This window comes from Solea solea, chromosome 5 (genome assembly GCF_958295425.1).
Source record: "Solea solea chromosome 5, fSolSol10.1, whole genome shotgun sequence".
NCBI lineage: Eukaryota > Metazoa > Chordata > Actinopteri > Pleuronectiformes > Soleidae > Solea > Solea solea.
This window is the reverse complement of record NC_081138.1, coordinates 27,084,914-27,109,280: the sequence shown is the minus strand read 5'-3', so window position 1 is coordinate 27,109,280 and position 24,367 is coordinate 27,084,914. Positions and strand designations below refer to the sequence as shown.

The 24,367-nt window shown below is 39.8% G+C and overlaps 2 protein-coding genes across 2 annotated transcripts; both read right to left on the bottom strand.

Moving 5' to 3' along the window:
- Window positions 1–5,395: 5,395 nt before the first annotated feature.
- LOC131459960 (mortality factor 4-like protein 1) lies at window positions 5,396–17,546 on the bottom strand. Its single transcript, XM_058630153.1, has 12 exons — window positions 17,327–17,546; window positions 15,862–15,908; window positions 15,688–15,755; window positions 15,358–15,444; window positions 14,347–14,427; window positions 14,169–14,194; window positions 11,577–11,665; window positions 10,886–10,987; window positions 10,664–10,752; window positions 9,608–9,780; window positions 6,909–6,993; window positions 5,396–5,952 (listed from the first exon to the last, which is right to left on the bottom strand). The coding sequence occupies exons 1-12, from the start codon at window positions 17,364–17,366 to the stop codon at window positions 5,868–5,870; spliced, it is 972 nt and encodes a 323-aa protein (XP_058486136.1). The 5' UTR covers window positions 17,367–17,546; the 3' UTR covers window positions 5,396–5,867.
- A 4,558-nt stretch (window positions 17,547–22,104) lies between these two features.
- Window positions 22,105–23,936, bottom strand: rxfp3.3a1 (relaxin family peptide receptor 3.3a1). The gene has a single exon (XM_058629755.1). It carries the CDS (start codon window positions 23,581–23,583, stop codon window positions 22,597–22,599), a length of 987 nt encoding a protein of 328 aa, XP_058485738.1. The 5' UTR covers window positions 23,584–23,936; the 3' UTR covers window positions 22,105–22,596.
- Window positions 23,937–24,367: the final 431 nt, after the last annotated feature.

The following is a 24,367-nucleotide window of genomic DNA, read 5'->3' as shown; positions in this document are numbered from 1 at the left end:
GTAAATAAAACTCAAAGATATTTGTTACACAGGTGGAGAATTATATCTTTGAAATAGTTTAAACTGGTACAAATGTGTTGTTAACAGCTCCATTTTGTAAAAGGTCTAAAATGACTGAATTGGCAGATACTCCGTGTTTATATCGGACACAAAAAAGTGGCATCATACATCATCCATAGTTATTTTTTAAAAGTTGAATCTGGAATTAGAAAATTAAGAACCTTTGTTGGGTTATTCCAAGAAAGAAAAAAGGGGGTGTAGAATGTGGACAGTTAAGCGCTTAAGCGCAGACACTATAAATGTATAACTTTCAGGCTCTTACATACCGTAGAATCTTTATAATGTTATTTAAGAACGTATTAAAAAGGTAAAAATCTGGTCAACCATAGATTTACTCACAACTCTAATCAGATCATCATTATCCAATCACAACCCTGTGCATTCACATATAGCATCAGCACATTTGCAAGGGAAATGCCAGCATAACACCTTTAATGGCAAGTAGATCACCACACACACACACACAAGCATAAATCAAAGTACAAACTGAAACTCTGATACAATCACAGTGTACAGTGTGTAAAGAAACCACTGAGGGTGTATGCTGATGCGTTAGACAATCATCTTAATATTACTAATTTGTTCCATTGATGATTGTCGTAGGGGAAGAGAAATTCATCACTATCAAGTTAAAGTCTGAGCTTTTTATCACAATGCGCTAAATCATCATACATCGTCCCATCCTGAAGAGCCACCAGATAAATCAAAACATTGTGAATGGTGAAAGATTATTTTCATGAATTGTTTGTTCTTCAGCTATTTTACTTGATTAACTGAAAGGTTATTAAGCTGTTAAGTGTCAAAACGTGGTAAAATTTTAATCGGGGCTTCCCAAACTTGAAAATGAAATTATCATTGTTCACAAAAATATTTACACTCAGAGGTGCAACAAAACATTTCACATTACAGAGGCTTATATTAGAAGCTGCTTCAATTCAATGAATGACTTATGCAAATAGTTACTTTATTAATAAGGTACTAATCGATTATTTTAAGGAAAATGTTCAATATACTTTTATAGAAGAGTAAAAACTAAAGACTAACTAAACTAGAAACTAAAATTAAAAGTGTAATCGATTAAGCCACTTTAAAATAGCTGTCATTTAGTAATGGATTTATTATTAATGATTCATTCAAAACTTCACCATGTTTTTTGTTTTGATTAAAAAAAAAATATATATATATACATATATATACATATATACATACATATTCAGTTTACTCTCAGGGGAGCAGAGAAAACCAACAAGTGTCCACTTTTAAGAGGACAAAATGAGAAGTAGATTAAGCCGATTAATGCCTGTTGTTGGTTTATTTAGTAATCGACCATTTATTACAGTCCTGGTGTTGGTGTGAAACTTTTATGCAGCTTTAAAGAGGTCGTGAGTTTGGTCCCAGGCTCTTTGACAGCACACAAAAGAAACGTCGGTGAAAAAAAAGAAAAATGCCCCGCAGCGTTTTTGAGAGGGACTGTGGGTGTCCTCGGTGATAACCACCAGATACTACCGGCTGTTTGGCGGAGTTATCTTCTTTTAGAGGAACAACACAATAAGCTGGTAAAGTGAGATGAAGGCCAGGCCAGTAAAATCAAAGCTAAATCATCATCTGCTCGTGGTGCAGGTGCTTCTACTTTCAGGCAGTGGTGTATTCAGCCACCGTGGGAACATGCCCGCAGTTAACACGGTTGTTATGGACGAGACGGGGGTTAGAGAGTCAGACGAAACCGCCCCGGTGAAAAAAAAAACCCACAACGTCCGCCACCAGCTTTGTTTCTCAAAAACACAACCGTTTCAATGGAGGTAGAAGCAAAACTAAGCCATTACAACAACACAAAAACAGGAGCGTTTAACTTACTGTGATGGTAACTTCGTGCTTTTTCAATCGATATTTTAGGCTCTTCATCTTGTTTTGTGTCGGTTTCCGCTGTTAAAAGTCCACTCTGTTGACTGAGTTCATGAACTAAGTAAAATACTGAGCTAGAAAGTTCACACGAACTAACTTTTCCTCGGCTCCCTTTTTCCCTCACTGAGCCAGTTTCACCTGACGCATAACCGCAGGCTCAATCGGCGGGCTTGATTGACAGCCTCCGCAGCAAACCGAGTTGAACTCTACACGGGGCGGCTTGGACTTCAGCCAATCAGCAACGCCGTAGGGCGGGACTTCCTGGTAAAGTGCCGTTGAGCGAGGTGGGAGGCATCCTGGGACGGAGGAGCAGGAAAACCTGGCGTGATGTCACACACTTACCTGGAGACGTGGGAAGTACCTGAGGCAAGAAAACTACAAATACTTCAACATTAACTGCCTGGAATTAACTCAAGCGTTAAAAAATATCCGAATATCTATTTAAAACCGTGTGTAAGGTGTCGTGTAGTACATGTGTGGTACTGTAGTCGTCAGTGAGGTGTAAATCAAACGTAGTGGAACTTCAGGGCCGGCCCAAGACTTCATGGGGCCATAAGTGAAATTAGATTTGGCCCCTTTATCAATGCCAGTAATAAATCAGAAAGTGCTGTCAATACTGTATATATTTTTTATCTATATTTAACAATGCCATGCCTTGACTTGTGTAATGTTATCGTCATGCACAAGCAATAAAGTAAAATAAAAATAAGTTAATGAAATGCTTTAGGGTGCCCCCCTGGTGGTTACAGGGCCCTAAGCATGCGCTTAGTTAATTTATTCCTTGGGCCGGCTCTGGGGCAGGTAAAAGGTTATTTTAACAACTCAGAGCAGTGTATAACTGTGCCCTGTTTTAAAATGAGTTAATTCTTAACCAGCTGTTACATAACTTTAAAACTGTATTGTAACCATTGTCAGAGAAGTTCACACACACTGATTTAAATGATTAAGCCGACCAGCTCCACACCACTCTCTCTCTGTGTTTCATAGTTGGTGTTCAAGTAGTGTTCTACTGTTAAAAAAAACAATAAATGCTTCTTGTCCCCGCCAGCCAGAGATAAAGCAAGTCACAGTACGCAAGTCCCTTCAAGCCTCAAGCAAGTCCAAAGTCATTCTTCAAGTATCAAGTAAGTCAAGTCCACTCCCTGCTTTAACTCAAGCAGGTTACAAGTCAAATTGTATGAAGATTGAAGATGATTTCGTACATATCTTTAAAATATCATTATTTAAAATATTAGGCTAAAAAACGGCAGGTTTTGAGCACTTATCATGACCAACGTTTGTTTTCAAGGTGTAAGTGTCGCTCGGTTGCCAGGTTTGTACGCAAGCCCGCCAAAAAACGCATTTTCCGTGTTTCAGAAACAAATCTAAACGTTACCTCCTAAATATTTGAGAATCTGTAAATATCCCATGAACAAAATGTCTTTTTTACTCAAGTCTAAGTCAAATCGAGTCCTCAAATCTGCGACTGAAGTCACATCACGTGACTCCAGTGAAATAATAGAATGTTGAACTCCCTGTGCTCTTTGTTAAGAGCCATCAGTTACATTAAGGACACCAGTCACGGTAACTGATCGACTCAAGGAAATAAAAAAGGATATAAGTGAATAATCGAATATAGTTTTTCACTGCAGCTTTAAACATTTTATTAGCTATATATATATAACACAAATATATAATTAGCAGATCACAGGACAGCGACTCACTGCATTTATTTAATCATGTAGACATGGTCAAGACAACCTAAATAATCCATAGAGAGAGAGAAAGTATCCAGTGCGCAGCAGTTCTCTGGTCTGTTAATGCCAGAGGTGAAATAATAGAATGTTGCACTCCCTGTGCTCTTTGTTAAGAGCCATCAGTTACATTAAGGATATATTTAACTAAATCCTACATGCTGTCAAACATGTCTTTGCCCTCAAGCTATGACTCCATTGCAATAGTGTTACCATGGCGTTACTATGGAGTTGCCATGGAGCTGTCGGGGCTCTTCAGCCCGTAAAGGCTGAAAGCTCACTGCCCTCACGGCACATGATTATCCAGGCGCAATTAATGACTAAATGTCAATGACAATTTTTCTGTCTCATTTCCACAGAGAGGCCGCGTTTAGCTCAACATGGACGGCATACGTGATTTAAATGCACAGACGTGTATTTAACGTTCAGAGCAAACGTTGTGTTTTTTCCCCCACACAATTAAGACTTCTTTCCCTTCACTCACCACCTGCTGACCAGATTTGAAGCTTAATTTTATCCATGTCATAGTTCATTTATTTTACCTGCTATAGACCTAGAGTCATTAAGATTAAAATAAATTCATATTAGAGCTTTGGAGCAAAAGAAACGAAGACTATATTCACATTTAAGAAGCTGAAACGTTCAGAAATCTTGTTTGAATCAAGAAAAAAGCTTCAAACCGATTCGATTATCAAAATAGTTGACGATTAATTTAGTCATCGAGTAATTGTTTCAGCTCTAAATCATATAATATCTGAGACATGGTTGAAAGCTTGGAATCTTAACTGCAATTTAATGTAAACAGCCACAGATATACAGTATACAAACTGATACATTTATTTGATTACTTTATAGTTACTTTAACTTAGTATTTGCAGTTAATAACCTGGTCTTTTTTTTTAAATACTTTACTTTTTACAGTAAATGTGCCTTTTTACTTTGTTGAGCTAAAACTTAGCATTTACTTTACTGATAAAACTGCATGTTGCAGCTGAAAAACACACACGTGTTGTTGAACCTTCAGTTTGCATAGTTTGTCTATTGTGAGCTACTGTAAAAACACTGGAGATCCTGAAAAAAAAGGCAATTCATACAATCCGATGATATCACGCACTAAAAAATATCTCCAATTTCTGCCAAATGAAAATTATTTCACCTTAATTTTACACATTGGAACTTTAACTTCAGATTGAGTCGGTTGATGTTGTGCATCAGTGTTTACAAATGAAGTTGAAAACATGAATTACGTCCAATTGCCACGAGTGATTTATAGGATTGGAATCATCTATATTTGGATTTTTCTCTCAGACAAAGTCAGAATCATTTGTTCGTGCCTCTCCTAAAATGTTTTGTCTCAAATCTCACTGAAACAAACAGAGTTACACTTTTTGGGGCTTTTAGATTTCTTTTCTCCATGTGCACATCAATCATAAGAATTGTCATGCTCACCGCTGCTTCCTGCGGCTCGTGCCCCAACTTTACATTTTTCATGTGCATCCAGTATGAAAGAGAGATGTTTTTTTGCTCCCGTCTATTTCAGGGGAATGTTAAATCATATTCTATAGGCCCTTTGAAGTCTTTTATGTCAGATGTGCTGAAGTACAGTCGTGGGCTGAGCCGTGTGTTGATATCACACAGTGTGAGCCGTGAGCCTCATTTTATTTCCAGCTTGTTTCTTAAAATGAGACAAAGTAAAAATGTAGAGATTGTGTAAAAACTTTACTTTTTTTTTTTTACAAAAATGTATACAAATACACACGATACAGGTACAAAAACATGAACCGCTAACTGCACGTCATGTGGCAGAAGAAACACTAATAAATACATGCATGCAACATTAACAAATATCAGATGGAATGCACCTAAAACACCACAGAGCTGCTCGTGGACGCTAATGTTTCATTGTGTTTTTTTCCTTGTGTCAAAGAAGTGAGAGGGACAGAATGACAAAGGGAGAAACAGAGAGAGAGAGAGAGAGAGGCTGAGCAAAAAAACATATTTGACTTTGAAATGTAACAAGCTCCTGAGTCCACTGAGGAGTAAGTGCATCAGTTCAAGTGAAAAAATCTCATCGAAGTCTGCACTCAGAAGGGAGGCGATGGGATATTTTACATGTGTTTGGGGAGAATGATGTGACATGCTTCAATAGCAGCGAGTCTGTGCTGAGAGCTCTCAAACAGCCTTGCGGTGATACTCAGGGGGAGCAACCTCGTAGTCAGTGGCACAGAAGAAGGTGGATGAATTCTTTGCCAGGTACCTGGAGGAAATATGACATTTTGTCACCATGGAGCAGTGATTTCGATTTTTCTTTTTCCTTTTGGTGTCTGCTAAAAGCAGCAAAACAATGTGTTCATCACACTGATGGTAGGTTTGTGTGTGTGTGTGTGTGTGTGTGTGTACTTGGGGAAATGTTTACTATTTTACTTCTTGAGTTTCTTGAGGAACCCTCAGTCCTTTCTTAAAGTTTAATATCAAAGATGCCGATAAAAAGATGCCATGCTACGGGGTCACGCAGCAGAGACGTGGCTAACAATGTTGCCTCACAGCAAGAAGGTCCGGGTTAGCGATGGATAAAGCGGTAGACAATAGTGGGGGGGATCATTATCTCGCTTTTGACACCAAGTATGTTTTTTCTTGTTTTTTTTTGCATATCATTTTTTTAACTGATGTTACAAGAAACATTAAACTTTGTGGATCAGCATTAAGAAAAATGTGTTGACCAAGTGTATATAGCACTATATACGATTTCACAAATATTCAGTATTTTGCAATATCGTATCGTGACTTAAACATCGCGATAATATCGTATTGTGGTGTCTCTGTTGATTCCCACCCCTAGTGGACAATGATTGAATGTCATGCTTTGCCACAATTCAACCACTGGAGAATCTCATTCACTTTAATCAGTAAAAGTCTGCAGTTGTGTCTTTTTAGATTTAAAGTTTCCATAATTTATCATAACAGAAAAAAAAAATCATTACACAAGTCATCTGGGAAATGCTGTGATTTTTTTTTATTATTATTTTATTCTTGGATAACAGTCTCAGTCAGTCTGAGCAGAAATAAAAAAAAATCAATTTCATGACTAATGTTTGGAGGATCTGTAACAAGCCTGGCTGCACTAATTCAGCAGTGGATGCAGCGTTTGACGTTTGAGAGTCACTCGAACATGACAGGGGAGAGTGCAGAGGTGTAGTGGGAGTTGACACTTACTTGAGGAAATCTTGAAGGTAACTGAGCAGAAGAGCCAGACTCTTCTCGTCCAGCGGAGTGTACGCCAGCATGGCTCCGATGCGAACTGTTAGAGGAACAAAACACTGTTTGAACTGTTGAGTGTAAAAAGTGTTTCACTGATGGTAAACAAGAACTTTTCTTGTTACTTTCGTGTAACTTAATTTACCTAGATGACTTTTTATTGATTTTAGATCAAGGTGTTTTTGCTTTCAACACAATGAAAATGTTTTACAGGTACAATAACGGTGCTGAGGGAAGGAAATTTCGATGCTCCATTTAAGAAACCTATATTGTATTTGTTTTTTTCTACATCACAATTGCAGAGTTAATTCAACGGTCCCAGAACAATCCCAACCTTCACAAAGATAATTCTGTTCTCTAGACGGATCGATAAAACACTTTTCTGTTTCACGTATGTTTTTAAAGTTTGTAAAGGCCCACAACTCAAACCGTTGAAGTGAACATCAAAAGCGATGGCAAGTCATTTATTAATCAGTAAATAAGTGATTAATAGTTGCAGCCCCAATTATTGTGACATGTCTTAAAGGAATTATTAGTAAGGAACAGTGGCCATTGCTGGTCTTCAAAACAGGGGAGGCTCATTTCAGGCCCAGTCATTTATACATAAATTCTGCAAACTAACAAACAACTAGAACAAGGAAACGTGTTCTAGCGCATGTTTAGTATTGAAATTTGAGACATTTTAGAGGAAGCTAAGTTTCCCTTGCTGCTGAAAATTATTTCACAAACTGTGCCAAGCAAGTGTGCCCAAATATATGGTTAGATGCTTGTCTCATGGGTGTGCTCACCAGACTGTGCAGGTCAAATGGGATAACGGTGTGTCTGCTACTGAGTTAGACAACGGAGCATTTTATCCTCTATTTTGTTGAATTTTTGCATGAATGACCTCTCAAAACTGGCTTTATGGTTGGAAGTAAAGTGGTGAACTAGCTCGCTGATCACTTAAGAGGAAAGGAAGATAAACGTATGACATTTCCTGACTCTTAAGTTGTCGGGGCAATGTCCTCCTGCAGCGTCTGCCGTGTCGTGAAACATCTTGGACATGTTTATAACAGATGGACTGGCAGACGACGAGGACATTTATCGTCAGTGTTGTGATGTTATACGCTCGTGCAAATGTACCGTCACGGAGATTTGGTTCCTGCAGTGATGGAGTGAAGCTCCCTTTGTTAAAAGCATATTGTGAAACCTTCAGAGACTTTAAGTGGATTTTAATGATGCTCGAAGACTCTTGCTAAAAAGGCCCAGATAGACTCGTGCCAGTGAAGTGTTTGTGACTACTCGAGACAACACATTACAGATGGTTTTAAGAAATGCAAATAGCATATGGGGACACGTGTAGCACATCTCAGCTTTGGAAACAACACTGAGGATAACTGCCTTCTGAAAACTCTTTTTTATTGCGTTTGTTTCTTTTTGTGCTGTCTTTTTTTGTATATTATGGACGTAAGTCTGCAAGAAAGAAAGAAAGTAATCAAGTCTGTCTATGTAGGGTTTTCTTTTGGGGAAAAAAAGGCTTATTTTGAATAGATTTGCATATAATTTGATGCATGTCTAATCAAAGAAATCATGGCGAGTCAGTCTAGACATATAGTAGGTATATAATAAAATAAAATAAAATGCATATTGTCACTCAAACAAAATGCAGAAGAGCACATTTACAAAAATAATCAATTCAAAACAAAAAAGACAGGACTAACAAGGACGTGCGGTTGTATTAACACGACACATTTTAACCACCGAGCACCACAAACTGAACGTTGTCACACTCAGGACAGGAGGATTTAATGCGGGACCTTTGAATTACACTACAGCTTTAGCTCACACTCAGACAATTTTTAGATCATTTATATTATATTACATTTTCTGAGAAAGCCCTGACTGTGTATAACTGAGTGTACATGCTGAATATCACCAGTGACACATTAAACGGAGATTTACAACAGTTCAAACAACAGTTCAAGACAAGAAAATACCTACCTGATGACTAATCTATTCTCACAGCTTAGTGTGAGACGACCCCGCCCTGTCAGTTTGAGTCATGGGACATTTGAGACCCACTCGTCACTTCCTACACAGAAAATCAAAACTAAGCCTATTTGTGAATGGAGTTAAAGCTTCTTTTTATTGTTGTTGTGTTGTTGTTGATGTTATGATTCTGCCTCTGTGTGATCTTTGTGAACAGAATATTAGTATGCCATGTCCACCTCGAAAACAGGACCTGTCAGGCCGTACTGTCACCTCTGTCTGTCTTGAAATTAAACAAATCACTTCCTGTGTGCAGTGCTGAACCGTCACAGGGTGAGATCTAAACACCGCTACACTGAGAAACACAGAGAGAGAAGGTTGTGTGGAACTGCTAATCTATGACAATGGATTGAATGTAAGACACATTTATAATTAGATGTACTGCAGTTTTAACTGTGTTTTAACAGATCTTTATTCTATTACTGTACTGTGTACTCATTTTTGCTTCCTTAAGGAAACTGTTCTGGTACTTACTGGACTTTTTGACCCATAGTCCTCATTAGAAACAAAGTCTAATGAGGCAGAACCTAATTTCCGTGGTTAAAGTCAGGGGCAAGATGTGAATTGTGCTACGGTTAAGGTCAGGGTGAGGCATTAACTGGTTGTGGTTGTGTGTTCGGGGTCCCTACCAAACAGGCGCAGCAAGTGCGGAGCTCCATAAACCTGAGACATGGGCATGTCCGGGTGTTCAGCCAGGTTCTCGGCGTACTGCGGCCTCTCGAATTTGTACAGCAGCTGCGTGCCCAGCATAACGTTGAAGTACTCACGAATCCCCGCCACCACTTCGTTAACGGCATACTCCCTAAGTGAACCGAGAGGAGAGAAGTCACGCATTTTCTCTAGAGAGAGCTTTCGTGAAAACCTACAGAGACCAAAGGCGTCATAGAATCACTGGTCCTGTATTTCTTATAGATGCGCTTGAGACAGGAAATCAGTCAAAGATCACAGACTGCATGGGTTTACTGATAGAACTCAAAAAGTATAGAAACAGATAAAGTATTCTGGTGACTGCTAGGTTTAGATTGCAGCAAGTTTGAGTCTAGCTACTATAAAAAAAAACTTCAAAATATTCAATTTTTCAAGCCATCAGAGCAAAAGATTGTCCAAACAAATGTACCAGCCTGAAATTAACAAATGTTGTGTCTTATTCTTTTGTGAACTGACTTTTTTTTTGTGCTGCTAGAGACTGAGCAGCCTTGATGGAAGTCTTGCACACTCTCTATTTCACTTTCTGTTGTTTGTGTGTCGTGCTCTGATGCAGTTTTATCATCCAAAAACACAGTATTGAAATGACTCACCGCTAACCTGTATAACACAATATTGTGTGCCTGCCTTGCAAACACGTTCTAGTCCGTTCCTTGGACTAAGTGTATATTTTCCAGTGATTTGATTTTTGCATTTAAATCACATATCCAATCATAGCAAGCATTTTTTTTTCTCCTCTTCTGCAATAAAATGCTAGTCTTACGGAAAAGAGTAGAAAATCTACATGATGTGTGCGACAAGCCAGCAGCATAAGGTTAATTTAGGTACGACAGTTATTATCACACTGTGGAAATTGCATCAGACTGTGTCTGGTGTTCACTCTTGGATAAACACAAAAGGATAAGAATACGTAATCACACAGATCAACACAGAACACCGCTGTTTCTCTACGTGCAGAAATTCTACGTGTTATTTCTTACTTATTGTCCGAGTTTCCTTTTGATTTCTTGTAGTTTGAATAGTCCTCCAGGACAGTCTCTACGCTCTTCTTAGCGGGCAGATGAAACAACTGAAAGCGACAGAAAATGCATCTCTTTATTCTGCAACCTCATTTACAGACTTCAAGATGTAAACTGTACACAATTTATGAAATGAACACAAAACAAATAGGCTGTGTGTGTGTGAGGTTAATTTTTTGAAACCTGTTTTTGTCTCGTGATGAGGTCCCAGTCGTCAACCAACCAGGGCTTCAGCTCCTCGGGAATCTTCACCTTTACTTCCACGCGGTTTGTGAACATATCCTCCTGGAAACACACACACACACACACTGTGGTTGTTAGTCACACATCATTATATTTATAGCTTTCTTTTGTCCCTAAGTAGTAGTCTGACGGAGAAGAAAAGAAAAACTGCCCATCCTTCATCTTGGGTACAGTGGGTATTTATAGTCAGAGAGCAAATCTGCCTGTCTTGGGAACAAAAAAGGTACAAACAAGAGTATCATAAATGATATTCTCGTGTTTGGATACAGAATACACTTCTCCAGTAGATAAAAATAAATACAAATTGTGTTCCTCTATCGCTGTTACACAGTTTTTCGAAAATAAGAAGTCTAAGCCAAAGTCTATCATGAATATAAGACCACTGTCACTATTATATCGATTTAAATTTTCAGTCTTTCCGGCCTTTTCTACAACAGTACTTTCCCTGTACGACATTTCTCTTTTTTTTTAAGTTTTTTAACAGCATTGTTTCATGAAATGTCTTCACACACACAAATATATTACTCCAGGCCTGTATGTGCCACCACAGAAATGCACCACAAATCTCTTCATTCATTATAATCACTTTCAGGAAGATATTCCTGTGGGTCAAGAGAGTGATTCTACTTACACTCTCCACAGTAGGATCAACCCGAGCCCTCTTCTTCCGTGGTCCCTGTGGCGTCTCTCCGCTGCTGGTGCCTTCACCCGGCCCTGGGGCTAAACAAGACACCAATTACAGCTTTTAAAATAGTGTAGAAATGAAGGGTAACAGTTGAGTTAAAAACTCTGTGAGATCAGTTTGGCAGGTTGTTCAATTTAATGCTTTTTTTTCCCATTTATTTAACCAGAATGATTGATGGCAACTTCCCCCCCCAATGAGACACTGCTTCGAGGCTAAATGGATGAGCAGGTAAACAACAGCTTGCTGTGTGTTCTGTATTCACAGCTGCTAGAACCATTTAAAAAAACAGAGGGGTGGGCGCATAAATGAAGCTTCCAGCTGATTCAATTTACTTCTAAGACCTTTGACTAATTTCTTACTTCAGTCAAGCATTGTGTCCAGGTCCATCAGAGTCATTAACTGTCTTCTATTCTATAATTTAACACACTTTATAATTTTAAATTATTATAAGCTGCACCGTTGATTGCTCTCTGGATGTCATTATCTGTAGCAACGAGTGAGTCCAATATGTACTAATGCTTTTACATAAATTAAAGCGGCACTGTGTAGGTTTTGGTGATATATTTATAGACTTAAAGAGTCGAGTCGAGTAGAGCGCAGTAGTGCTAGAACTGTATCATGGAAAATGGTTTGATGTCACTAGGTTGATCCTCTCAGTCCTTTTTTCCTAAAGTTACTTTGTATTCCAGCTTTTGCAGACGCCACACAACAAACAGCCATTTTCAAAAGGTTTGTCAACCCCGACCTTTAGTGTCGGGGACCTTTAGAGCCCTGACATTTTATTGAGTGCAGAGAGGATCATTGAGAGTATAAAAAGTTCATTAGTTATCACAATTTTAAAAAGGCAAACCTTACGTAAAACATTGCAGCAGCACTGTAACGCAACTGAAGTAATTAAAAGGTGAAGGAAACAGTCCATTACCTTCAATAAAAATAGATACCTATATACCTTTAGATACCTAAACAGATTAAGTTTATTGAATGGAGTTTGAATTGTCACTGTAATGACTAGAGAAACCGAGCTTTGAATTCATCGCTCCCCCCAGTTTACACTATAGAAGGTGCCTTTTTGTATTTTGCCCTGTTAACCCTGAAAAAGCCTCAGCGGGAGCTGAAGCAGTCTAATCTCATTTCCTCCTAAATAATTTGACATTATTTTTATGTCTTAGGGAGAGAAATAGGTTTTGTGGGTATTTGCTCCTCCTGCTCTTTGGGCTTATTTAGAGGCAACAAGCAATTTTTGTGTCCCCAGGTGATATTACCATTTGTTCACCATCTTTTTAATACGGCGCAGCCGTAGATTAAGGCAGCTCTGAGGGTGAAAGTACTTAAACCTGGTGCTGTATTGTGCTATAATAAGCGCCCCAAGCGTGAAAAGCATTCCCATTACACGCTGCAGCAGCACATTATCACAATAAAGGTGTTTTTTTTTTCCACATCACGGTTGGTTATATTATGGCACGACACTGGCTCCGGAGGAAGGTGTCAACCTATTACGTATGAACACTGTAGGAGTAAACTGAAGGCTTGTTATCCCCACTTTCATACACTCCAGAGTAGGAAATCATGCGATAGCACTGCTGAATATTGTGATGACGACACCACGCATGATAAACTAAGAGATACAAATAAAAATGTTTGATTTGTTATGTATTAATACACAGTAAACAATCCAATGAATAATAAATGCCACTGTTGACTCGCAGTTCAAGCGATCGTTCGCACACATGGCGATATCATGATGACGGTAGATCTACAATATATCATGTAGCTCCACTCCAGAGTTGCTACTTCTTCACCTTTCTCTCTCCTGTGTCAAATTAGCTACCAGACCACATCCCCTCCCTCCCTCCCTCAGCTCTCAGCCCACTTCTTGGCATTTTAAAAAATCTGGCACTGAGCAAAGTTACCTTCAGAACTGGGGGTTAAGTTACCCTTTAAAAATATATTAGTAATTTTCAACATTTGTGCATTAAAATATCTGAAAACAAAAAGACAAATGTACATTACTTACTAAAATCACCAGTGTGTGCAGTGCCGACTTTGAAAGTGTTTGCATAAGAAATGCAAGAAATAAGGGTAAAAATTCACGCCGTGGCACCAACTGGACACTCTGTCCATCTGTCGATTAATCCCGGGTACTGCACTAATTCAAGGTAATGGACCGTTTCATTGTGGTCGCCTTTTAATCATGTCCTCTGCTTTACTTTCCGAGGCGAATCACCTATGGAAGGAGATGAAGCAGGAGCTATTCAGTGCTACCGGTAAGTCTTGTGTTGTCCTTTGTTTCTTTATTGTATCGTGTGTATACACTAATGGATCTTGACCACTCATCTGTGTTTTGCTGAACATTGTGCTGCTGAAGTTTTCCCCCGTGTAAGAGCAGAGAGACCACAATTCCCATGATCCCACGCTGTTCCTCAAAGATATTTAAAACAGTGCATTTAAACCTAATCTTAATCCTCTCTGCACTTGTCCTGTCATAATTTGTAAATGAAATCCCATACACAAATAAAAGTTAGGAAGCTTTTTACTCACTCTTCTGCTTTGCCTTTTTTGCTTTCCTTTGAGCCCAGACGGAAACAAAACAACATTGTGACATGAGTGAGTGACAACATTCAGGACATAAATTATGACTTTATAAAATTATATCCATGTACATTATGTGTTTGCAGCATGTTGAATTATTGATCGATTGAACGAGGTGGACACTTACAGATCAACATTTTTCTGCTGCACGGCAGCAATCTTCTTACTTGGTGCTAAACCCCTCATCTTTCCCTCAACATAATGGTCCCTGTGGAGGAGAAGAAGAGTGAGAATCATCACTTTACTGTGAAGAGCAGTAAACACAAGCCATCATTTAGTCATGATCAGTTATCAATCAATTAATAATTGATTAATCGTTGCAGCCCTGGTGAAGAGCACTGTGCAATTAATAGTTTAAACTCTTAAACATTCATTTGCAGGAAAATCACGAACGTCATGCAACATTTTTATATTAAATTAACAGCTTCAAAATAATTGTGATGAGTCACTGGATTGTAATAGGAAGACAGAGCCTCTTTAATTCCCACTCCTGCACCTGCTCCTTTCTCTCTGTGGGCTTTGTAAACAGGAAGGTGCTAAGTAAGAACTCAGTGTGTGACACACAGTGACTCAAACTGCCACAATTGAGCCAAGCAACTCAGGAAAGTTTCAAGTTTTCAAACAAACCAATCAATACCTATTATCGTATCGGCTCATCCCTAATCAATATGGGTGATATACTTGTCATAAATCCCTCAATTGAATATTGGAAAAGGGGAAAAATGTAAAAATCCAGTACAATCCAAATGCTTTACGATGCACAGACAGTAAAAACAATGTAAATAGAAATCAGCAACAGCATATTAAGCAGTATTATGTCCGGAAATCGCTTGAAATGTCAAGCTGGTAAATGCATCAGCACAAATGTGTTGTTAACAGCTTTTTAGGTGGAACCCTTTTCCCGGGAAAATAACTTTTTATTTGCAGAAAATGCATTATCGTGCATTAAGGCGAGATCTTAGAAAAACGTGGATTTCACCCAGCCAATCAGGAGATCCAGCTACATCACAGAAAGTGTATTTGGGAAATTTGACCAATCGGCGGACCAATCAGTATCAGTGGTGATGTCAGTTCAAAAAAAACTCTTACATGGTCTTACAAAGTACAGTACATGCTGTGCACAGAGAGGGAAACTTACTGATTGGCCTTTTGAAGCTCTTTTTGTTTCGCAAGGTTGCTGTCCACATATTTGAGAACTCTGCTTTCAGGAACCCATTCATCCCAGCTGCAAAAGAAGAAAATTTCAAGCCTCAAAACTCCATCGGGATGAGAATAAATAGCCCATTCCATACACAGTACATACTGTACGGTACTCGGCTCGCACTCAATTACAGAACACACAAACCCTGACCCTAAGCACTTTGTAGACCAATAACATTGTCACAAATGTCCCCACAATGATAATTGTGAACCAAAATGTGTCCTTGCAAAAGAAGAAAGATACGGAAGAAAAAAAAAAGCCTCTCACTTTTTGTTCCATCCGCTGTAGTGAATGAAGTATTTAATCTGCTTTTCCTTTATGCTGATCTTTACACACTGTAAAATAAGAGAGAGAAAAAATACACAGGCCGGCGTTAGTCATTGGCTGACATTTATTTTGTTGTTAATAATTGACGCGCTACACACGCGCACTAAAACACACCTTTGCCTCGTACAGCAATGGCCCATGAAAGCACAGGACTCTTTCACCTGCGAAGAGGAAAAAGAAACGGGAGAAAAGCAGCGTTTGAACATTTGGACGATGAAAATGTATTTGTCCGTCATGAATAATTGACATTCACAGTGCTATTGCAATAACTGTAAAAAAAAATATATATATATATGTATGTCTATCAACTGGAAGGTCGAGGGTTTCTATCCCAGCTAAAGTGTCCCTGGACAACACAAATAACCCATGTTGCTCCTGATGGCTGTGAATGACAAGTATGATAGGCAGTGCTGTATGAATGTGTGGCTGAATTGCAAAAGTGTAGTGAAAAGCACCTTTAAGTAGGAGACGGTCAAAATACCGATTTGGTGATATGCAATATGATAATGGACACGTCAGGTCGGATATCAATATTTAAATTAAGTAATTAAGGCGCTCTAGAGTAAACAGACGCTGCCACTTTCACTCGCCGGCCGTCACTACTTCACGTCTCTTCGTGATGCCGCTGCTCAGAAGAATGAGTGAAACTTGGGCAGAAGTTACCTGGCTGAAGAAGAGGGAGTTTACAGCGGAATAATGATGGAGAAAGCTGCGTTAAGTGATGCCCCATCCACGTTCAATACATAGACTATATGCACTTTGCTTTGTTTATGTTGTGAATAAATAGAGAAATCCTGTACTTTTAACTCTTTACGGATGATTTGTTTACTTCAGCTAGACAGATATTGTGATGCTATATGACTGTCTTGCAATATATTGATTATCACAGAATCGTTGTATCGTGATATTATTGGTATCGCATATCTCATCATGATTCCCGCCCCTACTGTAAAGTGGTCATCAAGATTAGAAAAGCACAATATAAATGCAAACAATTGACATATTACTACTTACATTGCTAAAAATGTCACTAAATGTTGTGATGCTACATAAATATTACTTAAAGACACATGTGTTTAAGTGAACAACCAAGAATGACGGGTAATTACTTCACTAAACCAAGTTGTTTTTCCCCAGTGTCAGTATACTGTCTGTGGCTACAGCATGTTAGCATCGAGCCCAACGCAAAACATCAACAACGTGTACTGAAGTATTTGTGTATTTATCGCAACTAATTTGTGTCGTCACTGCGATATTCAACGTTATCGCATATCGATTTTTTTTCTCCCCCTAAAATCGTATATCGTCGCGTCCCCACAACACATAGCATCTATACACATGCTAACGGTTAGCCTGACGTCAACGGCTCATTTCAACATTACGCGTTGTTAGGTGAAAACGTTCTACAAGCGTCAACTGTGTGTGTTTTAAGTGAATTCCGCACACGTATTTGCGGTTATTCGGGCTCTATCTTGTTTTCCCGTGAGGCTGAGACAACGACAACAACAATAACAACAACAAACCCGCCCCTTCTTCACACGCTTTCTTTGAGGAGCAGCTGCTGTTTCCATGTACGAACCTTCTTGAAATTTAGGTTTAGGGTCCTGTTTTGGCGCCATTCACAGACTCAGCTGGACGGTTGTCTGACCGATCAAATCCGTGCATCGCCAGCGTCCATCTCTTCCGGTCACAAACACCTCCGACATCGGTGCTGAAGCCAAGGAGAAGCCGAGACTGGCCTGCCTGCTGCCGGGTCACCTGACCACGAAGGCTCTGGGCTGCGCTGCGTTCACGGGCGACTTCCGAAAATCGGAAAATCAACCACTTCTTTTGTTGTTGTTTTTGTTCTACTTCCTCTCACTTCCTCCCGCGGTTGGAAACTCGCGTGACAGGCACACTACCGCCACCTTCTGCTCCGGAGTGTGTATCACAGCCTTAAACCTGATAACTAATAATAACTAACCAGATTTTTGATGGTCAAAACCAAAACTTTCTTAGCTATTCTTTTATCTATAATACATAGAACTGTAAATCATTACTATTAGAAAAAAATGTAATATGTTTTTTGTTTTGCTTTGTTTTGATTGAAATATGCGAACAGTACAAAACATAAAATAACACCGACAGACTCACAGCTGTACATTTACACAAGTCTGTTAAAACAGAAAATCACACCTCCTATAATGGCTCAAATATTAAGGAAAATATTTAAAGTCAGTTTCAATCTACAGGAGGGAAAAATCATTGGATCAGATATCTGACACATGAAAATGTAGAATCCAATCCAATCCAAAAAAATCCTATATATATCACATTCTTCATTATGCACAGGCTGTTAAAATGTAAATAAAAACCAGGAAATGCATTTTAGCTGAGTTGTGTTGTTTATTTCTGCTTTTTTTGGGAGAACATTATTTGTTACACAGTTGAAGAATTATGTCTTTGAAATGACTTAGCACAAATGTGTTGTTCACAGCTTCACACGTTCATAAATGGTCTAAAATGACCAGTATCGGACTAATATCGGTATCAGTAGATACTCGAGTTTGTGATATCAGTATAGCTGCTGTAAACATAAATGTGACGCTTAATCTAAAGTCAGTACACAAGCAAAAACAACAATAACAACAAATAACACAAAAAACACAGAAACACTTTTGATTCATTCTTAAAATGTATGCTTTCACACACACACAGTTATATACAGTACATACACATGCAGATTCTGTTACTTATCGGCCGTTTAAAGACTTATATACGATTCAATGTGACACTATTACTGGATCAAGGTTGTTTTCTATCCATTATACACATAACAAGATAAAATATTCCGTATATTAGATGGAAAAGTAGTAGAACTGTAGAACAGTATTTCCGACCAGAGGAAACTGGCGTACCACTTGTGGTACACGCACCACAGTTTGAGAACCATGGCTGTAAAACACCAAGGAATAAAAATAAATAAATAAAATCTTTAAAACAGATGGCACTAATAAATAAACAAACATGTATAGTATATAAAAATAAGAATGTAAGAATATGTAAATGCTGGTTCCTCAATGACGTATGTCTTTCAGGTCAAACTCATCTGTGGGCGGCATAATAAGTAAAGCGCGTATTCCTGTCATCCTCTGTGAGTGAAGAGTTAATTACATTCACCATAACAATGACAATTATAAGAGAAGCCTTGTAAATTCTATGACTGTGACGACACCAAGGTCAGAAATGGAATCAGCCGACGTCTCCTGAAATGCTCCTTCCTTCCTTCCTTATTGGATCAACACATGCAGCCCTGTGTCCGTGCTGTCACAGAGAGAGTACGGCCTGCTCTTTCTGATTGAATACAACAATCACATTAAACCCAGTGTGTGTGTGCGCCACAGCTTGTAAAATCATCAGGTGGCACCTTTGTGCATGTGTCTCATATTCACAGAGCTTGAGGCTGAGGCTGAAATAATGAAGGGAGGGAGGTTTTCCTGGATGCTGAGGATAAAGAGTGTGCTTCATGTGCGCGCTCTTGCTTATTATCTCCAGTCCACAGGTCGATTGTTCTGAGAGAACACAGAGAGGCCTGCATGAGGTGAACTCCTCCGCTCTGCTGTGGTGAGTTCACTGGTGTTTCCACGTGCGGAGCAGACACCGTTGCAGGCTCACGTGCAAAATTCTTCAGTCGACATTTTATACATTTCATTTGGTCAATTCTGTGACGCACTCACGCCTGTTCAACACGTAACTGACGGCCAGTCACACAGCAGCAACTCAACGTCATCAAGGACAGTGTGCTGACGGTCAAATAAGTTCAAGTTTCCTCCTTCAAAAGCTGATTAAAGTGACTTTAAACACGGCATGCTGTCCATTTCCATTCCTTTGTTTGTTTCACGGAACTTGTTCATATTTTTATATCTTATCTGTTGCTATGTTTGTGTTTCCTTAAGCTTATTCCTTATTGGGCAACTAGTAGCAAAGCAGAAGAAAATTGGGCTTGTAACCAAAGGTCAAGTGCCGGGTAACCCCAACTCCTGAGCAAGGCACCCAATTCCCACTGCTAAACTGACCTCAGTGTATCCTGTTACTGGTCCAAAGACGGTTGCCTCCGAAGGACATCCAGTGTGAAACATTCTGTCAAATCAATTACGTGGATGATTGTCATTCTATTTCTGAAGGTGCAAATGTAAGCAATCCAAATTTCCCTCTCTGCTCTGACCACATCATTGGCTTTTAATCCTGAATTTCTACCAGAAAATGTTCCAGAGAAAGTGGAGAAAATACCCAGGAGCAGGAGTTCTCTGCATGGAAACGCCTCGTTGATTAGTTTAAAATAGAGATGTTCCGATACCATTTTTTCCCTCCCGATACCGATTCCGATACTTGTGCTGTGGGTATCGGCCGATACCGAGTACCGATACCGATACCAGTGTGTTATAAAAAAATATATATCATACTACGCCTGCATGACTGTGATATGATTATCATCACCAAATCCTTTACCGTATCAGTCACGGGTGTCAGACAGTGGAATAATCTGGATGAGGAGATGAAAAAATCAGCAAAACGCAGTGTATTTAAAAAGAAGTATGTAGAGATGACCATTAATCGATACAGAATGACCCAGGAGGAAAGTATGACAAAGGTCAGAGACAGAAATCTGTAGACACCATGTGGATACGGCAGTGGAAGCAAATGTAACCAGCTGACATACATGGAGTCTGATTGACTGTCTAGAGCTAGACTGCATCTCTGAGTGCTACCTGATGCTGAAACATGTTTTTGTCAAAATGTCATAAGAAAAAGAAAAATGATGAAAATATGTATTCTGTGGGTAATGGGGACGGGACTAGATAAACTTTTGCTTCTCCGGCTTTCCCTTTTGGTTATGTGTATTGTGTAAACTACACTAAGATGATGTGTGATGATGAGTGATCTAACTGACATGACCGAAATAAACATACATACATATACATATACATATATATATATATATATATATAAATAAATAAATAAATAAATCATTGGTGGTAAGGTTTGGCTCAGGTTAAACCCTCTGTAAAACATGAACGAATACAGCAAATGGACATCATTTATTTTTACCAGTGATATGTTATTTCGTTTTTCAGCTTGTACGTTTGTTTTCACTCTGGTCCAAACACCGCGGCACTGGCAGAGCTTCATGTTTCCATGACGACTGACCGGGAAAGGACGCGCGTGACATCATTTTTACTCGACTCCAGATTGTTAAAATGAGTCTCTGAAGTAACGCTAAACTTTAAAAACAGAGGCATACATACACAGGACACAGGTACGCTGGTTAGTTGTAGCGCTGCTCTTTTCATTTAATAAACGGGCCGCTCCAGTTTGACTGTAGACGCGCTAACGGAGCTAGCGCAGCTAACAACGCTAAAGGAGCTAACTGGTAAATACTGCCAAACTGCCGACATGATGAGCTAACGTTAGCTCCTTGTCTACAGGTGTCGGGCGATCAGTTCTTCTTCACGCCTCTAAAACAGCACAGCGCAACTGTTTCAAGAGCGGCGAAGAAGAACCGCGTCAGCGCTAACGGAGCTCTATTAAATAACGTGGTATCGGATCGGTGCATGGACTCCAGTACTCGCCGATACCGATACCCACATTTTCGGCAGTATCGGAGGCATTTCCGATACCGGTATCGGAATCGGAACAACTCTAGTTTAAAAGTGGGCAGAAACTCAACAGTAACTATCATTACAACTGATAATATCATCAGACATGATGTGCTTATGTTATAAGCACATCATGTCTGATCTCATCACAATATTCCAGCATGATATCGCAACAAAATAACATTAGTAGTAGTAGGAAGATATAATAGATATTTCAACAGAATTTCAAAATAAAAGAGCCTATGCTGATAAGGAATGAGATAAAGTTCACAATAAAAATGTTCACAACTCTGGAGCCAATGTGGATCACAGGTTGCGAGTTTGAGACCTCGCTGCTCTACATGGTATTTTTCCACATAAAAATGATTCAAAACTATAAAAATAAGTGTAAGACTGACTCAGGATGGAAACAAATAAGAGATAAGTGTGATTAACAGTAAGCGTAGAAGAGTATTTTTACTATTAACACGAGTGGCAGCCATCTCAGAATGCTATGTCAGGGTTTGTGAGCCACAAGTAAAACGCAACTCCATTTGTGACTTTTCCAATTCAACCCCTGTGTTTTGTGCTGTAGCTTCCTTATTTATGTATTTTTTTATTATTATTATTTTTTTTTTTACATATTTTGATTATGTCAAATGTTTAGGGGCTCCACATGTGTAAGATTGCAATTTTTAGTTAACTGTACTTTTTCCATCACATATTAAACAAAGACTGACTTTTAATTAATAATTGAGGAGGTATCTTTTTATTCTTGAGCCCCCGCTATCCTAAAATGTCTGTGCGCGCCACTGAGATGAGTCACAGCAGCAGAAGATCACACCAGATTCCAATTGTGCTACTTTGTAAGGAGTCCTGTGTACCTAATAAAGTGGCCATTGAGCGTCTAACGCTGACTATGTGATTAAAATGTTCATATTTGTGTTAAGAAATCTCTCAGAAAGTCTTCACACTAATGAACTACGTGCCATGTGCAGTTACGCACGCAGTCCTTGAAACTGCAGGACAATAGAGAAACATAACACTTTTCATTTTTAACGCGTAATATTTTTACATACAAACAGTAACGACATCAGCAATGACACGTGTTTCTCAGTAGAGACGGCTCAGGTTACATTTACGCACGCGTTTAAAGACAAGGACTGATGGAAGTGCCAAATGCGCACCCGGTGCGCACTGCTCACTGTTGCCCTGCACACTTTCCTAACACCATCTATCCTCTGCGAACCAGATCCTTCAGTTTGTTCCTGAACTCCTTCCTCATGAGGCAGTAAATGATCGGGTTGAGGCAGCTGTTGGTGTGCGCCAAACACACGGTGAGCGGGAACACGTAGGTGTGGACGATGTAATACGCGCTGTCCCAGTTGGCAACGTTCATCTTGACCAGGACGCTCCACAGAGTGATGGCTTGGTTTGGCATCCAGCACAAGAAGAAGGACAACACGACGATGGTGATGGACTTGGTGACCTGCGATCTGCGCTTGGGGTTGCTGGTTTTCATGCTGCGCTTGCGGACGAAGCGCAGCAGCATGATGTAGCTGATGGACACGACGCACATTGGCAACACGAAGCCCACGAGGATCTTCTGTATGTGATAAACCGCCAGCGAGTACTGTCCACCCGGGAACCTCAGCAAACACAGCTTCTCCCCGGTCACGTTGCTGACTGTGGAGAAAATGGACGTGGGCGCAGTCGCCAGAGTCGCCAGTGTCCAAATAATTGCGCATATCCATTTGGCGGAACACGATTTCTGCGGGCGTCTGTTCTTCAGCGCAGAGGCGACTGAGCAGTAGCGGGTCACGCTCATGGCTGTGAGGAAAAACACGCTCGCGTACATGTTCATCACCGTGATGGAGAGGATGATTTTGCACATGGCGTTCCCAAACGGCCAGCTGAAGTCCAGCGCCGTGTCCACAGCCCAGAAGGGCAGCGTGAGGACAAACTGCAGGTCCGTCACCGCCAAGTTGAACACGAAGAAGTTCACCGTGGACCTTTTCCTCTCCTTTTTCACTCTGATGAAGAAGAGGACCAGCAGGTTCCCGATCAGACCCGCGGCGCACACGACAGAGTAGACGACGCAGATGAGGAACCTCAGCACCGGGTTGCCGTCTGCCGTCACATCGATGTCCTCCAGGTTGCTGAACCTGTCAACCTCCGCCTGTGACCGGTTCAATAACGCGCTTTCATTGTCTTCAGCCATTCTGTCAGGTCACTCCAGGACGCCACTGTTTGGCTCAGACAACAAACACCAAAACATCTGTGACCAAACGCAGCTGAGGAGTGAAGAACATGGTGCCATCCTCAGAGCTCCGTCTGTCTCCACTCCACCCTCCTGTCCTGTGTCACCCCCTCCCCTCTAATCATCAACATTAATGCTTTGGCAGAATGAAAAAAAACCCAGCTCCAACAAGGATGCTTCTGTGCGTAAAGGAGGAACCGCGCACAGCCAAGCTTCCCAAACACGTTTAATCCCAGATTAAACATCTAATTAATAATCTAAAAACATCTTAATTAAAGTTGTACATGTGTTGGAGCCAGAAAGACTCTGAGACTGAGGCTCGTGCGTAACTGCTTTTGAAGCAGCAGGTTAAAGTTGCTAAGAGCGACTCTCTGCTGCCACCTCGTGTTCAGTTGAGAGAAAGAGAAAAAGAGATGAAGCCACAAACAAAACAAATAACAGAATGCATTTTTATTACATCTAAACTTTTCTTTTCTACATAAACAGGTAACATTCAATAAGTAAACAATTTCTTCCAATGCAGGTAATAAATATTTTTTTTGTACTTGGTATATTTGTGGAAACGAACAAGGATCAACTGTACACGGTCTTCTCTTCCCCCCTCCTCGAAAAGCCTTAAATGACCTCATGTTAATGCTGTGAAACAGAACCTGTGAATGTTTTTAAGGCAGTGAGCGCAGACGCCGACTTGAGTGTGACTTTATTTCCCAATGTGTGAGACTCTTTATTGGCCATAGTCCTTTTT

Bases quoted from the DNA above. Each gene is read 5' to 3' on its own strand.
- LOC131459960 (XM_058630153.1), bottom strand. From the start codon at position 17,366: ATGGCGCCAAAACAGGACCCTAAACCTAAATTTCAAGAAG. The intron at 14,428-15,357 runs GTAAGTTTCCCT...TCTCCTCCACAG, and splicing joins GAGCTTCAAAAGGCCAATCA to GGACCATTATGTTGAGGGAA. The intron at 10,988-11,576 runs GTAAGTAGAATC...GTGTGTTTCCAG, and splicing joins TTGATCCTACTGTGGAGAGT to GAGGATATGTTCACAAACCG.
- rxfp3.3a1 (XM_058629755.1), bottom strand. From the start codon at position 23,583: ATGGCTGAAGACAATGAAAGCGCGTTATTGAACCGGTCACAGGCGGAG.